Source organism: Melanotaenia boesemani, chromosome 10 (assembly GCF_017639745.1).
Source record: "Melanotaenia boesemani isolate fMelBoe1 chromosome 10, fMelBoe1.pri, whole genome shotgun sequence".
Classification (NCBI taxonomy): domain Eukaryota; kingdom Metazoa; phylum Chordata; class Actinopteri; order Atheriniformes; family Melanotaeniidae; genus Melanotaenia; species Melanotaenia boesemani.
This window is the reverse complement of record NC_055691.1, coordinates 9,565,902-9,583,773: the sequence shown is the minus strand read 5'-3', so window position 1 is coordinate 9,583,773 and position 17,872 is coordinate 9,565,902. Positions and strand designations below refer to the sequence as shown.

Sequence of the window (17,872 nt, the reverse complement as noted above, 5' to 3'; positions counted from 1 at the left end):
TGTCAGGACCCAAGGACCTGGAAGAATAAGTATTGGAATATCACAACAGGCTGGTTTTCTTTCTACCAGCCTGAATTTTCAGATTCTTCCATCCACCGCTGACCTGAAGGCTGTTCACAATAACTACATAAAGTGGAGCACTGATTGATGGTTCAATTATTTTTCCTATGTTGTCAGACTCACTTAAATCTTTTGCCGTATTTTCTGTTTTAACTTGTCCTAACATGATCAAGTTTAAAAATTCACAACAGGTGATTCCATTGCAACAGCATTATCGGTTTTTTGTTTGTTTGTTTGTTTGTTTTTTTGTGCAATGTCTGTGTCCAGTAAGTGTTAAAGGGGGTTCAGATTTCAGTGGTTTTGGGGGGAGAGGGAGGGGATGGCAGGGAGGGGAGAGAGCTGGGTGGAGGAGGACGTGATGGAACCCAACTGAATACCTTTAAGAAGCGAAGAATAGAAAGTTTGTTTATGTGAAGTAAATTTATTTATTTATTTACATTTTACATAAATTTAAGTTCAGAGGTGGTGTAGCAAAGCAAGATCATTACAGCACACCATAAACAGATAAAAAAAAGAAGCTTCTTCCCTGGATGTCACACCCTTGTTAAAATATTCCCATTGATTGTCCTTTCTTCTGAATTAACATATTTTATGTTTTGTTTTGATTTTAGAAATCCCCTCAGTTAGGACTTTATGACCTAAGTGATGACTGTCTTCATTGTGAAAATTGGGGAAATACCAGATGAATGGGACAATAAATGTTTTAACTTACATGTATAATTTTTAATGAGATCCTCACTTCACACCCTTCTATTCCATCCCCTAGCATCCCATGTAAAGTATCCTAGATATTCAAGCTGAATCAGTCATTGGTGTGTCTGTGTTTAAGTATTGTGATTTCCCAGAAGCTGAAGACACAGTTTCATTTATTTTACACAGTCATCACTTGTGTGGAAGAAGTTTCGTGTTTAGCGCTGCGATTTCTCTTTGAGTTTGTACATTTTTCTGAATGGTTCAAACTATCAATGAAAAATTATGGAGCGTAAGTTCATTTAAATTTACTAAACCAAAAAAAAAACTCGGGCTCGTCCGGGATTTGAACCCGGGACCTCTCGCACCCAAAGCGAGAATCATACCCCTAGACCAACGAGCCACCTGAAAGTAAAGGCGACAATTCAGAATATGAAAACGGATGTTGTAGTGGTGACTTCCTGTTAGTGTTGTATTTATGTTTGATTGATTAGTTATTGCCCCCGCCAGGTCGGAGGGGTACATTTCTGTGGTATTTTCACCAATGTACCGTTTCTTGATGACCTCTGTTTAAGCTGTTTTTTGTCGTCCAATGACCGTAATGTTAGCGGTTCGATTCCCACTCCCACAAAGAAGCTCTTTCTTTTTATCTCACTTCTATTTGGTTAAATTTTGATAATACTTTTAATACTGTAGTTTTAAATCCTTTATAAACACAGAAAATCATATCCATGTAAGGTTTCAGATTTGTGTTTCCTTTCCCTAGGTTACAAGCTTTTAAGACAATGGGGAGAGTACAAAAGGGAAAGAGTATTGTTAGGAAAGACTTATGGGCAAACGCTGGTGGAATAGCAGCCCTGGTCAAAATAATGAAGAGTAAAGGCATTACAAGCCAAAATACAGATTACTCTTCAGAAATCTGGTCAGAAATTTCATTAGCCCTGTTTGGTAAAGATGATCCAAAAAAAAAGTCATTGGCTCAGGGTCGTATGGACCAAGAATCAGAGAGGAGTCAGGGATTTGATAGGCCCAAAACAGAAAAAGTCAAAAGAACTGGAAGACAAAGACAAATTAGAAGAATAAATCATAGGAGGAGACTTTCAAAACACTAAAGAAGAGATAAAAGAGAAGACAGACGATGATGTCCCAGATGAATGTATACAAAATATTAAAGAAGGCATACAAGAGAAGACGGACCAGCGAAATATTCAAGCACGGGGCAATGTCACAGCTGAAGACATGCAAAACACTGAAAAAGGAAGAAAAACAAAAGATGATGTCTGTAAAAACTGAAGTTAAGCTTAAACAAAACATTGAACAATGGAGAAAGCTGCCAGCAGTATAAAAAAATGTTCACCGTTACAATAAAACCAGATGAATGGCAGAAAATTCTCCCGCTTCAAGTGTCACTGAAACTGAGAAGACCTTGGGCCAACATTTTATGCAACTGCTCCAGGAAAAAAAAACCTGTTGTACTCTTGCCTTAAGAGTCAGCACATGAAAACAACTCTGAGCCAAAAAATGAAAAGCCCATGTTTAAATATTAGTGCCGTTTGTACCTTTCCTTCCTGTAGTGCTAAATACTTGTTTAGAATGAAAAGAAAGCCAACAGGGAACACCAGGATCAAATATCTCTGCAACAAAAGGGAGAAATAAAACACAAGAAAAGTGAGAGGCAATTTACACAGGCAGCATATACAAGAAGAGGGAGGATTGCAAGCACTCAAAACGCAATGGAGTGAGCCAACTTTTCTATACCAAACTTTAAAAAAAACACCTGCTGCTGAGCTTATTTCTGGAAACATAACCCAAAGTCTGAATACGAATGTTCTGAAAGTGATCAGGTCAGAAGTCAGCAAGAGGAAAAGAATTCATGATGATGTGTTGATGGAGGTGTATCTCACACAAAAAATCATCGAGGGATGTGACACTCAATTACACAGAATTCCTGGATGCATTCAGCACCTGCAAATTGATCCCTGTGGTGACCAGGATGGCAAAAGAAACAGGAATCAGCATTCTCGTCCAACATCTGAGAAAGAAATTCTCACTGACCTCGTACCTAGATGCGACTGGTAATGTTGCATCCAAAGTTCCTGGTCAGACCAGGAGACTTCTTTATTATTCCCTCACTCTTCCTGGAGATGGCCAGAGTGTCCCTCCCCTTTCAGTCTGTGAGATGCTCACTACTGAACACTCAATACCACCGTCACATTCTGACTAATGCAGTTTCTGCGATGCCTGTCACAATACACAAAGTTCAAAGTTCATCAGATTGAAACCAACTACAGCTAGGCACTGATAAATGGTTTTCCTCTGTCCTTCAACAAGGAGAGTGTCTTCAGCTACCTGGACAGGGCTTTCGCTATTTGTTCAGGATAGATGAAGTCGAAAGACATGAAGTTCACTGTGTCTGCACACATGTTGAAAGCAGTTGCTCATTCCATTGGATGAAAAACTGATAATAAGGTTTTAAAAGCTTTTGCAACGTTTGCATTTGCCAGGTTGCAAAACACAAATTCAAAAACTGACGCCCTCCAAATCTTCCGGTCTTTGTGCAGTGTTTTATGCAGGAAACATAACAGCAAAACTGTCCTCCTCAACTTGAAAGTCATGCATGAGATGGCATGGATGAGACAGAAAAGCTGGAGAACACCCAACTGGTGAAGGAGGAAGATGATGAAGAAAATAGAAAAGTTCAGCACAATTATCAGCAAATCTCCTTTCACATACAAATTTAAGGAGGTTCTGAAGGATCCTTTTCCACTTTGGAGTTATCTGTTGTTGGGAAATTTGAAAAGGTGTGCATCAGACAAATGTGAAAAGAACTTTGAACCGAGGAAAACAAGGGACACAAACTGCCATGTTGAGACATGGTTTGGTATCATCAAGCAGTCAGTACTAATAAAGCAGAGACAGCAGACACCAGAGTCATTCAACCAGAAAATGTACGGGACTTTGCAAGGAAGGTACAGAGAACACATCATGTGTCATATCCCTTCTAAAAAGTTACTCCTCAAACACGGGATCTCCAAGGACGTCACACAATCCCAGAGAGATGGAGACAAGCCCCGCAATGGAAGCTCCAAATGTTTCTCGTTCCTGTTCCACAAGGAGCAAAATCAGCCATAAACACGGCAAAGGACCGAAGACCAAGGATGGGAAGAACGGCAGCAATACAGCCACAAGCTAACAGAGGAGGTAACTGTTGCAGATTTATAGCAGCTGATAAATATCTACACTGTCAATTTACAGCCTGAAGTACTTACAGGTAGTGAGTGAAGAAATAGCAAAGTTTTGATAATTTACTTAAAATGACTCGGTGAATGCTTTTTAAAGTGATAAGTTTGGTTAATCTTATAGGTTGAGTGTATTTGGACTAGTAAGCCAAGTGAAGTTGTCGTGGCTGTTGTGAAAAATGATCAACGGAGGGTAAAGTTCACTCAGGCAGAAGGAATTCCAGAGTTTGAGGCCTCATGAACTCTTCATAGGAGAGGTAAGCTTGTTTTTGTGTTTTAATATTGTGCTGTAATGGTTTTAAACTAAATTTCCTTGTAAGAAAGTCTGGAGTTTTATTTGAAATAAAAACTAATCATTTCTTAAATATAATCCATTTTCAAACATATTGATAATTGCTGTAAGACTATTCTCCAAATCACCTGCCATGTTTCCCAATTAATTTCCTAAACTTTTTTTTAAAGGTAACTGAGGGTTATATAAGAGTAATTCTCAATGCCAAGGATACTGCTGGTGGATTGTACCAATTAAATCACTATGGCTGCAATATTATACAGCACAAGAGAGCAGGTGGCCAGGCGAGGGTTAAAAAGTGTGAGTAGAATTCTTAAAGGCATATATATCAAGGATAAAAGATTTGATGTCTCAGCCAGACTTGAAGAAACCAGTCCATCATTGTAACAGTGGTTTTACAGGTTCTACCTAAAACACCAGTTAGACACCTGCAGCTGATTCAGAACTCTGCTGCTCGAGTTCTCACTAAGACCAAGAAAGTGGACCACATCAGTCCAGCTCTGAGGTCTTTACACTGGCTGCCTGTTCGTCAGAGAATAGACTTTAAAGTTCTGCTGCTGGTCTATAAAGCCCTGAATGGTTTAGGACCAACATACATCAGTGACCTCTTGACCCAGTATGAACCTACCAGAACCCTCAGGTCATCTGGATCCAGTTTCTTATCTGTTCCCAGAGTCAGAACCAGACATGGAGAAGCTGCATTCAGCTTCTATGCTCCACATGTCTGGAACAAACTTCCAGAAAGCCTCAAATCAGCTGAAACACTCAGTTTATTTAAATCCAGGTTAAAGACCCACCTGCTCTCTGCTGCATTTCAATACAGTTCTGATTTACACCTTTACATCTGCCTTGCCTAATTAAGACTATATGATTATATAACATTATTGATTTTGTTGTTGTTGCTGTTTGAATATTTGTTTTAGTGATATGCATGTAGTTCAAACAGTGTCTCCATGCCCTTTCAAACCACATTTAGTGTGGTAGTTGATCCTCTGCATGTCATGGTTTATGGTTTCTGTTCTGACTTCATGTGTTTAGTTTTGGTCATGTTTCTAGTTTTCGTTCTTGGTTTTTGGTGTTCAGGGCTTAATTTTGTGTTTCTTTGGTTTCTGTTCATTAGAGCACCTTGTCTGATTGCTCATGCACGTCCCCTGTGTTTGATTTGTCAGTCAGTGTATTTAAGTCCTGGGATTTCAGTTACTCCTTGTTGGTTCCTTATGGTTTTTCCCTGATGTGTATGGGTTCATCTCTGTAATGTTTGGTTCCCTGCTCCTGAGTGTTTGGGAAATAAACCCTCTTACTTCCTGCCTGAACTATCTGCATTTGGGTCCTCACCTCCGCTGCTGCTACATGTAACACTGCATGTGTCAAATGAAGCTGAGGACTTAAATATTGTTTTTAAAGTTTTTGAAAATAAGAATGTACACAAAATTATTTTAAAGCAAAGTAATAACCTTGGGCATTCAAAATAAATTGAGTTCTGTAGACAGTACTTGAAGATGCGCCGGAGTGGACTTGGGAAAGAGGGCTGTGTTAACATCATCTGGCAGCCAGGCACGATAACACACACTGTTCAGAAAGATGCCACCAGCTGTGGGGTTTTTGCCATGCAGGCGACTATGTGAAACATTTTTTATATTGTTGATATAAAAAGTATTTATTTTCCTGTGTGGGATTAAACAAATGCATGTGTGCTTTTGCCTTTCATACAGATGGCCAAGATGACAGTAACGAAGTTTCCAAACATTCCAAAGAACTTCCACATTGAGTCATCAAAAAGGTGAATTCACAAACTCAGACGAGACATGGCAGAAGAAATTCTCAGGGATGAAGTAATCAAATTTGTTTTTTGGAAACTTTCTGCAAATGAAACTGTTCTTTCTTTTGTAACTAAGAGTAATCATGGATTATTTGATTGATTATTGTTTTAAGATTCAAGGGATGAGTTCTGCTCCTTCTGTGGAAATTCTGCCGTTGCTGCCCTTTGGGTGAGAAAAAAAGGTTTAATAGTTTAAAATAATCAATAATAACTCAATCTGAAGTAAAAAAAAAAAAACAATAATATATAAACTGCAATTCCAAGTAATATTTATTTCTCTATTGATTCTATATTGATCTTCATATCAAAAGTTCTGATCTTACAGGCGTGTATATTCCCATGTTGTAGATACAGTGTGAAACCTGTGGACGATGGTTCTGTACTGAATGCATTGACATGGCACCAGCACAGATGCCAAACACACCCCTCTATACTGTGTGTTGTGCAACTAGAAAGCCGATAGGTATGTTTCTCTGACTGTAACCAGATCCTGGATTGTTTGTTTGAGAGTGTGAGAAATAAACGTTGTTAAAGCTCAAAGATTAACATTATGAGAATATGAATCTTGTATGTTTGGGGGACTGCTATGTGGTCTTTCTGTTTTGTTTTGTTTTTTTTGTTTTGTTTTTTTTAGATGGAGCAGCTGATAAGGCCCAGCATTGGTAGAGAAGGGGGGTGACCACTAGGCTGTCTGGCATCCCCAAAACCTTTTTATTTTTACCATGGCATAAATATTCTTTCAAATTGTAATTTTTCCCCCTATCTGATTAAGCTATTTCAGAAGCTATATATATATATATATATATATATATACAGTCAAACATAGAATGTTTAATAAAATGTTTTCCCATTTCAGTTCACGATCAAAGATGTTATTTTCTTCGCCATATATGGCAAAAACAAAGGTCAGCGTAAGCAGGAAGTATGACTTTATCAGTGATAACCCTAGACCCTAGAGTCTACAATAGTGACTTTTAAAAAAAATTTTATATTCCATGTTGGAGAAGAAATCCATGAAATGAGAAAAAAATGTTTCCAAGTCAAGGGTCATGGTTAAACTGAGTACTGCTACAAAAAACTGATGAGAAAGAAATGTTTTTGGAAGGTAAAACACTTCCTCAGAACTGAGGGAAAGCCAGAATTCACACGTCAAGTGATGTCGTGTAAACAACATGATGGAGTATATGTGATGTTTATGTTAAAGAAAAGAGAAGTTTGAAGTTATGTAGAGGCAAAGTGAAATATTTATCGTTTTACCAAAGTAGGAGCTGTAGTATGATCAAGATGAGATGGTTTATTTGTACTGTGAGTTTGGTGTCACTACAACATGTCATATTGTAGTTATTGAATATTTTCATATTTTTTTAGTGTTAAAATTTGCAGACGGTCCCTGCCCAGTCTGGCATCAGCAGGCTCTGCCTGGAGCCTGTGAGGGTGAGGCGTGACAGCCCCCTCACTAAGGTAAATGTGTTCCATATATTGTGACATTGTTTTTTTTTTTTTTTTTGTTTTGTTTTGTTTTGTTTTTTTGCTTAAGTTGCAGTTGTGATTTATTTTGGGAAAAGTCACTAACATCTCTCTCTCTGAGGTCTTGCTGGGCGTGACTTAATGGAGTGCACACATGAGGGCAGCCTAAGGACCCAAGCTGCTGGAAACTGTCCAATAATCACCTGATTGGGCTGAACCAAAGTCAGAGTAGAGTGGGATGGGAGTGAATGGGGGTTTTGATTAGTTCGTTTTCTGTGAATGTTACTTTTGCTTTTTGTTATGTATTAAGTTTAGTTAGTCTCAATGAATGTAGTTTGTAAATTTCAGGGAAATTATATTGTAAATAGTAATTTATTTGTATTTAGAAATGTGAGGGACACCATATTTTAGTAGGATGGTTTAACCGATAATTATTTAGGTGCTGTGTGTTGGCGTTACAAGGGGGGGCCAGAGATGTGATGCAGGTTGAATAACTACTACTGCTGAAACTAACTGTGGTGACGCCTGCTGTGAATAGGGATGGTGAAAGCGAGGCCTCATGAATCATCGAGCCAACTTTGAACCAAATGCTTGAAAATGGCTTAGTGTTCTGAATCATTTGACCAAACCAAAGAGCTCCATCTGCTGGCTGTGGGAGTCTGATGTATCAGAAGGACGGCATTGACACCTCACATCTGTCATTCCTATCTCAACTTTGAATACGTGTTCAATAAACGATACGTAATCTACCATCCAAGTGAATATTTATTTTCTGTTGTTCACATAAATAACAAGGAGGGGTATTAGGTAACATTTGTTTAGGTAACAGAATTGTGGTGTAACTTAAGTAAACCAATCTGTAATGATAGTAGTTACTCAGTGGGAAGGCATGAGGGAAGAAGTGTTTGTGCAACGGGGATAGTGACTGTGTTAGTTATTTTATACAGTTGTAATAAAATTGTTTACTGTTTTATGTGTCTTATTATTTATAATAGATATTGCAAATGCGTGTTTTGTCTACCTCATGAGTTGTTTTCGTTTGCATAGCTGATCGTTGTTAAATGTGAAACAACAGTTTATAGCTCACTGCACATTTATGTACATAGATTATTTACTCAGTTTTTTTTATCGTCTATCTAGTTTTTTTTTTTTCAAATTGTTTATTTTTATTTTATAATGTTTTATGGCATTCAGGTTGGACGGCAAAGTAAGATTTTCATTGTTCAGAGAAACTTGTTTCCTTACTGTGCAAATGACAAAGACACTTTGAATCTTGAAATGTATGATGAGAAAAAAAAAACTGGCAACATTGTGATGTGTCATAAATTTTTATTTAAAAAACGTATTTTCTGTCAGGCTTCAGTCTGCTCCTATTCTGGCACACTAACTCTCCAGCTTTGGAGAGGTTGCACCTGAAAGAAACACAAGAACAAAATTGTAATTAACCAAGTTTAAAATCATTAAATTCTCTGCTGATGGTGATCAGAAACCAGCTTGGTGTCTAAGGTCCTGCAGGTTGTAGTTTTCCTCTGCAGCTGTAGACTGAGACGTTTCCTCTGATGCTTCTGGTTGAAGTTTATGATTAACTTTAAAGTCTGCTCTTTGTAAGGCTATTTAAAAAACATCTATATAAAGAAAGGGGAATTAAGCTTACCTGTGATGTTGAAGGCACCGCCTGCTCCGTCCTTCTCTCATACTCCGAGCTCCTTCAGCAGTTACTCTGGCAACTGCGTCTCGCGCAGACGTTTGTTTCCCCAAATCTCTAAAAGCTAAATGTGATCCAATATAAGCTCATGCTGATGTGATGCTTTTCCTAAATTTGTTTTCAAAATGCAATGTCGCACAATCGCTACAGAATCTCCTCTCAAAAACCCGCGATCTCCTCAGCGTTTGGAATCTGAGAGATTGACAAGCCCGGTCCCTTCAAAGATCCCGCTTGCTGCTCGATACGAGCTGATGGCGTAACGAGGCCTCGTTTGGTCTATCACGTGACTTTTGGCATGCTGAATCAATGCTCAGAGACAATGCTCGCAACACTTCCGTGTCACATGCTCGACACGTGATCAAGCAGACTGCTGGAGCATAACATCCCTAGCTGTGAACCACCCTGCTATTGGTGAGCTGTTTGTAAATGAAAAGAAAATCACTTATTTCTAAGTAAAAGAAAACCCAGAGCTCTAAGAACTGACTGTGGAGATTCTTTCCATGTATGTGAGATGCTTTTCCCTTCGAGACTGCTGACTGTTTTCCTGTTTTGAGGGTTCCATAACATCTACACCTGTACAGAGCCCAATGCAAGTCTCCCAGCTCAGAGGACGTTGAGATATTAAAAGCCAAATCTGTGAATATTTTTCAACTTTACCGAAAACGGAAAGATCAGACAGCAACATCCATCACCACAACCTTTAGAGATTTTTTTTTTTTCTCCAAATGCTGAGTTAGACCAAAGTTCAAGAACACAACATAATTCTTTGGTCCCTCCATCCTGTTATTAGCATTAATGTTGAAATCGCCAACAATAACTACACTTTCAAAGTCAACACAGATTATTGACAGTTCAGCAAAGTCATCAAAAAAGGTTGCACAGTATTTAGGTGCCTGTATATGTTAAGGAGCAACACACGAGAAGGTGAGGTCATCCGGAAAGCCACATATTCAGATGAAGTAAAGTTTTTATAAGATACCTGTTTGCATTTGAGGGAGTAATTAAACCAAACAGATGCTCCACCTTTCTTATATGATCTGCCTTCACTCAGAGCTGAAGTTTGGAGGGGTTGCTTCTATAAGGATAATTAAATAATTTTCTCTGTCTAACCAGGTTTCTGTTCCAGTTTTCTCTGTTGTTTTGGTACCTTTCTCACATGAGAATTCACATTTGCTCAGAAGTTTGTGCCTGTCTGTAAACAATTAGTACAAACTGCAGAACCCAGTGGAAAACCTGCAAAAGCATGTCACTTGCTAAAAATATGTTCATTCCTCCATAAGTATTTATGTCAATGAAACCTTCAGAGCCATTAAGAAAAAGAAAAATTCTGTCACCATTGAGTACAAACAAAGACCTCAAATGGCTTAGTCATGTTTTCATTATGACAGTATAATCTGTACATTTTTTTAATACAAAAAAGTCAGATCTCAGAGACACTGCATGAAAATGCCCAAGACAGCAACACACACTAGATGTACGGCCATATGAAAACTACAGTAAAGTTACATGTCACTGTTGTTAGTGGGGAAACTAAAGACATGATACAGAAACATTTCTTTTACATTTTCACTTTCACTTACGCTCTTTGCCATCTTACAGTAATTTGTTCACAGCTTTGTGGAAAATAACAGACACTTCAGTCACTAGACGTTTCAGGCTACTAAGCTGTGTTCACATATTGATCCACCCTTTGGTGGTTTATGATCTGTTTGCCTGCTTGTATGATGCGGTGAACATGAAGAATATTGACCCTCTTGGCTTTCCGTAACATTTTAATCCCACGTGTAGCCATAGCGGCTAGTTGAATAGCATTAGCTTCTCCTGTCTGGTACCACACTGGAAAGATGGCAACAGAAGCCAAACGGCAGAAGGTTACAGTTTTATCATATTTATCAAATCCCAAATATTTCACTAACTGTTTGAAAAGTGCTTGTTTCTTAAGATACATCGAGTTGTTTTACGCTGCATCTTCTACAAGCTCACATTTTTAATAGTTTTCATTCATGTGACGGGTGCTGACAGGTGACTGATGGTTCAGAGCCTCTGCAGGACTTTCTCCAATGGTGCGACAGAGTTGGTCTGGTTCTCAGTAATAAGGTATGATTTTCTAACATGCACTCTGGTCTCCCTACATTACTCTGCCGGTCGATTTGTTTAAGGAATCAGACAATAAGTCAAGAGAGAAAACTAAGTGAAAAGTGTATGAAAAACTTCATCCCCACACGATTCTCCAGTTTGTTGAAGCTTATTTACAGCAATAAGTTGCAGTGATGGTTTTCTGGATGGTGTCTCGTGGTTGTAGAGAAATTTGGCTCCACTCTTCTTTCCAACATTACTCCAGATCACTGAGAATTGCAGCATTGGTCTTTGCAGCGCTCTGAAGGTGCCACCACAGCACCATTCAGGTCTAGAATTTGTCTGGATCATGTCAACACCTTGATTCTTTTCTTTTTCAGCCATTATGTTGTAGGTCTGCTGTTGTGTTTAGGATCATTGTCCTGTTGCACGAGACAGTTTTAGCCAAGCTTTCACTGCCAGACAGATTCACACATCTGACTCTTGAATACTTTGGCATCCAGAAGAGTTCATGGTCCACTCAGTGACTGCAGAACAAGCCCAGATCATCATCCCTCCAACACCGTGCTTGACAGATGATATGAGTTGTTTGTGCTGATATGCTGTGTTTGGTTTTCTTCTACATTTAGACTAAACATGTTCACTTTGGTCTGGTCTGTCTAAAGGACATTGTTCCAGAAGTCTTGTGGTTTGTTCAGATGCATCTTTGCCAATTTAAACCATGCTGCCATGTTCTTTTTAGAGAGAAGATGTTTTCTCCTGCAACCCTTTCAAACAAGCCAAACTCATTCAGTCTTTTTTTAATTGAATTGTCATGAATTTAAACGTTTAACATGCTAGCTGAGGCCTGGAGAGTCTGAGATGTTGTGCTTGGTCTTTTTACAAGTTCCTCTGAACAGTGAACGGTCTGACTGGGAGCAAATGGGATATCTGGCCTCACTTTGTTGACAACCAGCTGAAAATATGACTTCATAACTAGGGCTTATAGATTTAAACAAAAAAGTGGAAAAAGCCACTAAAGCTCAATGTATACTGACCCAGCAGTCCTTATATGAGTCTGTATAAGTATCAGTTATTATGACTGTGTGAGGATATATGATAGTTTAATGTCTGTGTAGTTGTTATCATCCTTGTGTTCACCTCCTGCATTCAGCTAAATTAATCTTGGATTTTTCTGTCTGCAGGTGTACGTGAGTAAAGAGGGAACAGTGGCAGACTATGGAATGCTTGCTAAGGAAACTATAGAGGAAGGCGAGGTTTTATTCACCATCCCCAGATCAGCTCTTCTGCACCAGGGAACAACAAAAGTTTCTGTGTTGTTGGAGAAAGGTGACGGTTACAAAGAAGTTGTCAGAAAACTGAAGATGTCTGACGGCATTATCATCATCTTCTTCTTCCACAGAGAAGTCGTCTCTGGAGAGCTCCTCTGGCTGGGTTCCCCTGCTGCTGGCTCTGCTGTACGAGCACACGTCCTCGCAGTCCCGCTGGAAACCTTACCTCTCTTTGTGGTCTGACTTCAAAGCCCTGGATCATCCCATGTTCTGGTTGGTTTTAGCCCCTCGACTGGAAATGTTCTTGTGAGTCTCATCCATTTTCATCATTTAATATCCTTCCATCAGGTCTAAAGAGGAGCGAGACGATTTGCTCCAGGGGACAGGTATCCCAGAAGCTGTGGACACAGACTTATCCAACATCCAGCGGGAATACAAAGAAGTTGTGCTGCCTTTCATAAAAAAGCATCCTGATCTGTGGAACCCCAGCACACACACACTGGAGCTTTACACCCAGCTGGTGGCCTTCGTCATGGCGTACAGGTTAGCATGCACAAGGCAAAAATGTTTCTGCATCTTTTTGTCCTCCTAAATGCACCCATCATCCTTTTCAGCCCTTGCTGTTACTCCTTAGCTTTCAGGAGCCACAAGAGGAGCAGGATGAGGATGATGATGATGAGGAGGAGGCTCCCAACCCACCGATGATGGTTCCCATGGCAGACATGCTCAACCATGTGTCCAATCACAACGCTAACCTGGAGTTTACACCAGTGAGGACACACCTCTCCTTTCTGTGTTTCCCATGTTTAGTAACACAGTTTGAAATGACATGAACATCATTTTAGGAAAGTCTGAAGATGGTTTGCGTGCGCCGCGTTCACCCAGGCGAGGAGGTGTTTAACACCTACGGCCAGATGGCCAACTGGCAGCTTCTTCATATGTACGGCTTCGCTGAACCGTATCCAAGCAACCGCAACGACACTGCTGACATCCCTGTCGTCAACCTCTACAAAGCCGCTGTGCAAGGTGATTCACGAGTAACAGGATGTGTTGAAACCTTTCAGTCCCGTGGCCTGAACAGAGTCATCATTAATGTTCAGAAAAGAAGTGAAACAGTGATCCAGACTAACCTTTTTCATTTGGATGCACCCAGTTTTCCCAGCGTCGCTCTCAGCACCTTGCTTTAGTTCACTTTAAGGATTTCCCTGTGATCATTACCCATACATATTGATGGGTATTTAAATGATCATGAACCTGAATGAGGTTCAGGAAAATGTTTCTTTATTTCAAGCTCAAATGTTCAGTTAAAAAAAAGAAAAAGATTTAAAGTGCTAGCTTCACTGAACTGAATAAAACTGAAAAGGCTGAGCTGCTTCTGGAAAATTTCCCTTTTCCAAATAATTATCTTTGACTTGGTGAAAGGGAGCTCCTCTTTGGCGATATTAAATGCCATGTTTATGGCTGCTCTAACAGTCATGAACAACTAGTTACACTAAGAAACATGACAGCCTCTCTTTAGGCCTGGTACACACATAATGATTTTCGGGCTGTTTTTGTCCTGATTTTGCCTCTTCCCGACCAAGGACGGCAAACACCCAAAGAGTCTTATAAGATTTTCCTGTACAATTATCATTTGGTCTGTGGTGTGTCACGAGCAGATTTGTCCCGATAATCCGCTCCAAAATGGGTCGTAGCCGAGAATCGGAAATATTCAACATGTTCAATCTTTACGACCCGATCTCTTCATATATGTGAGGAACACCGACGACTCGTGGATTCTGACTGCGTGGATGGTGACGTGGTAGGGAACTTAGCCAATCAGAGAGCAAGGTGGCAGGGGAACAAGGAAGTAAATAAAGTCCATGTTCACGTTGTTGTTTTTTTCAGTTTTGGCTTTTTCTATTAATAATAGTCCCAAGTCCACCATCATTTCCTCGTCCTATATATTCCCTTCCATGCTGTGTTGTGTTTTCCGGTGTTTGCTATGTTTCTTCTTCATTTTTTGCCGGTTGTTGCTATGGTTCTTCTACGTTTTTGTTACATGATGTTTGGTCATGTGAGGTGTCCGGCTTGGAGGACTAGATTGTAGATCAGTTGTGGGACAGCATCATCATGTGTGTGTTGTTCTGTGTTTAGATTATTGGAGCCACCACACACATGACACACACATCAAAACTGTTTAATGTCTGATTTTTTTTTATTTCTCGTCTCGACCAGATAAAAAATCTCATAAGATTAAAAAAATCCTTATGTGTGTAGCAGGTCTTAGTAATTTTGTCAACCACAATTAATAATTTTTCCACGGATCTTGTTCAGGGCAGCCTCCAGGTGCAGCTCAAACACAGTGATTTAATGGAGGCTGCTCTGGCTTTCTGGCCGTGAATTTTAAGTCCACACGGTGTCTCTTTGTCCTTTACATGTGTAATTTGGTCCATTTTCTGCACCGTTAACTAATACTATGTTATCAGTTCAAAAAACGCATCTTTTAACGGCTGCACAGATCACTTTTTATGTCTCTTTGTGAGAATGAACATAAAAAGAGATAAAAATCTGACACCTAGACCTGAGAAATGTTAGATGCGCTGGTGCAACCAAGAACAATTGTTGGTTACACGTCCCCTGTGAAAGCTTGTGTATTTACACCAGCCGTGTGCGCATGTTGCTCTCCTCTTTCCAGGTGTCCAGCCGGATTTGGACCACCAGCTGATGGAGGAGCGGTGGGAGGTGCTTTGTCAGATAATGCAAGAGAAAGGAGCCTTTGTCTTCGGTAAACAAGGCTGCCTTACTGACTCAGACTTGCACACGGCACTTAAGGTGACAGCATACACACACACACAGACATAACAGGGCTGATTAATTGACATCACTTGAAATAATCTTCCTTCTGTGTGTTTTCAGGTATTGTGTATGTCTAAAGAAGAGCTCTCAGAGTTCAAAGACAATGAAGGATGGGAGGAAGATGATGAGGATGATGAGAGGATTTCTCAGGCTTTCTCCAATGAAGGTTTTCCTGAATTAAAGGCTCCATGGAAACAATTGATTCACAAAGCTGCTCTGCTGACTCTGAGGTCCTACAGAGACGGGGAGGTGGAGGGGAAAGTTGTGGACAGTGACCGGGCACTGATGGAGGACAAGGCGGCGTTTAAAGGACTGAGTTCTCGGCAGCAGAGGGCACTGCACGTCCGCTTGGGACAGAAGATGATCTTGAACAGACTGATGGAGCTCACCAAATTGTGAGTTGAGGTGTAACAGGGAGGTCATTTTTGTCTCAAATGTAAGAAACGTCTGTCAGCACACAGTGTCTTTCCTGAAGATGTTATTTCCACCGCTGAAGGCAATAAACACTATGACCAGTGTTGACATTCAAAGTCTTTTTTTAAATGATAATTATAATTTTTTTTATAAGTTTGTGTTTTAAATGTGCAACCAACCAGAGCAAAGAGGCTTTCACATTTGTGTCATATAAGGGTTCATTTTTTATTTGAATGTCATCGTTGTATATAGTTATTTATCACACTATATTTAGGGAACTAAGACAGTGACATAAGTTTTATAACTTCAGAATTCAAGCTTTTGTGTTGTCAATTTCTGCAGTGTGTGAGTACATACGCAGGAATCGAAAAGGATGTTTCTCTCCATACAAGGAATAATTTAAAGAAAAGAAAAACCGCAAAATACTCAACCAGGTGATTCTGTGGCAACAGCAGCCTTTTTTTAAATAGTTAAATTTCTGTGTTCAGTAACTATTTGAGTGAGGGGGGGCTGGAGGCTCCGGTACCTTCTTCCAGAAGGCAGGGGGCTGAACAGGCTGTGCAATGGGGGGCTGGGGGGGGCTCTCACTCTCCTCAGTGTGCGGAGCAAGTAGAGTCGCTGCTGGGCCTTCTTCACCAGTGATGTGCAGTTGGCTGTCCAGGACAGGTCCTCACAGATGTGCACCCCCAGGAACTTGGTGCTGCTCAGTCTTTCCACAGCAGCACCATTGATGGTCGGTGGGGGGTGTTCAGTGTGGCCTCTTCTGAAGTCCAGAACAATCTCTGTTGTCCACATTTAAAAGCAGATTGTCATTGCTGACGACCTTCCTGTAGTTTCTCATTGTTTGAGATGAGACCCTTGTAAACTTGTACAAGTTAGCTAATTCTCCAGTGTTTTTAATGTTTTCTTCTTAAACCAACTTACCTTTGTGCTGGCCTTGGTGAGTTATTGTGTAGGAATTAGAGAAATCTGCATTCAATATGTGCTACAATTTTTTTGTTGCACAAATAATGTTTTGTGCTCGTAAAATTTATTTTTGCTTTCAGATATGTAATGTTGTATTTCAAGACTTCTTTTTTTCAGTCTTGTGAATGTTACTTGTATTTTCTAACTTGCATTTTTTATATTTGCACAATTAATTCATACATGTAGATTTGATTTGCACCCGAACTTGTTGATACACATTACAAATAGCGGGATACAACTTACAAAATTTAAGTCCTTATCCTAGCTCAATACACAATATGAAATGGAGGAAATTTAGCTACACAAAAATCCAAATTTGCATTTACTAAATAAGAAAAATATCCAGTTATTTTGGCTTTAATGTGAAAAAAAGTTTCTGAAAACAATAGCTTTCATTTTTCACTATCTGGAAAACAAAAACTGAAAAGATGTAAAAACAATATAAAATAAAATTAAGAATATGATCATTAAATAACTGAAACTGTTATTATTGGTGGTGCCGTTAACCCTTGTCGTGTTCGGGTCAAATCTGACCGATTTACAACTTAAAACACTCATAAATATTGTGTTTTACATCTGATTGCCTCAAGGCCTTATGACATCCTCCACACTATGCACTTGAACATATAAAAGTGATGATCACCTCTTTCATTGAATTTTGAGTATTTTAATCAACCTTGTTAAACCTGCGGTGTTCCCGGTCAAAAGTGACCGCTACAGGAAATGAATGGGTATCCAGACTATATGTATCCATCAGACAGAAAACGTCCACATACACACACCCCCAACTCACTCACTCAACACAGACTTTGATCCAGACTACATAAAAAAATCAATTAGACACCTGCAGCTCATTCAGAAGTCTGTGGCTCGAGTTCTCACTAAGACCAAGAAAGAGGACCACATCAGTCCAGCTCTGAGGTCTTTACACTGGCTGCCTGTTTGTCAGAGAATAGACTAAAGTTCTGCTGATGGTCTATAAAGCTCTGAATGGTTTAGGACCAAAATACATCAGTGACTTCTTGACCCAATATG

The 17,872-nt window shown here is 39.6% G+C and overlaps 1 protein-coding gene, 1 long non-coding RNA gene and 1 other non-coding gene across 3 annotated transcripts; 2 read left to right on the top strand and 1 right to left on the bottom strand.

The window, feature by feature from the left end:
- Window positions 1-1,081: 1,081 nt before the first annotated feature.
- On the bottom strand, window positions 1,082-1,153 carry trnap-ugg. Its single transcript has one exon. It is a non-coding gene; the product is annotated as a tRNA-Pro (tRNA).
- A 4,769-nt stretch (window positions 1,154-5,922) lies between these two features.
- Window positions 5,923-6,875, top strand: LOC121647950. Its single transcript, XR_006011904.1, has 4 exons — window positions 5,923-6,113; window positions 6,214-6,269; window positions 6,449-6,563; window positions 6,735-6,875. It is a non-coding gene; the product is annotated as an uncharacterized LOC121647950 (long non-coding RNA).
- A 4,059-nt stretch (window positions 6,876-10,934) lies between these two features.
- Window positions 10,935-16,375, top strand: setd6 (SET domain containing 6, protein lysine methyltransferase). The gene is made up of 10 exons (XM_041998139.1): window positions 10,935-11,143; window positions 11,295-11,369; window positions 12,533-12,677; window positions 12,751-12,892; window positions 12,968-13,162; window positions 13,254-13,389; window positions 13,465-13,645; window positions 15,297-15,433; window positions 15,518-15,884; window positions 16,243-16,375. The coding sequence occupies exons 1-9, from the start codon at window positions 11,117-11,119 to the stop codon at window positions 15,854-15,856; spliced, it is 1,377 nt and encodes a 458-aa protein (XP_041854073.1). The 5' UTR covers window positions 10,935-11,116; the 3' UTR covers window positions 15,857-15,884; window positions 16,243-16,375.
- The last annotated feature ends 1,497 nt before the right edge of the window (window positions 16,376-17,872 follow it).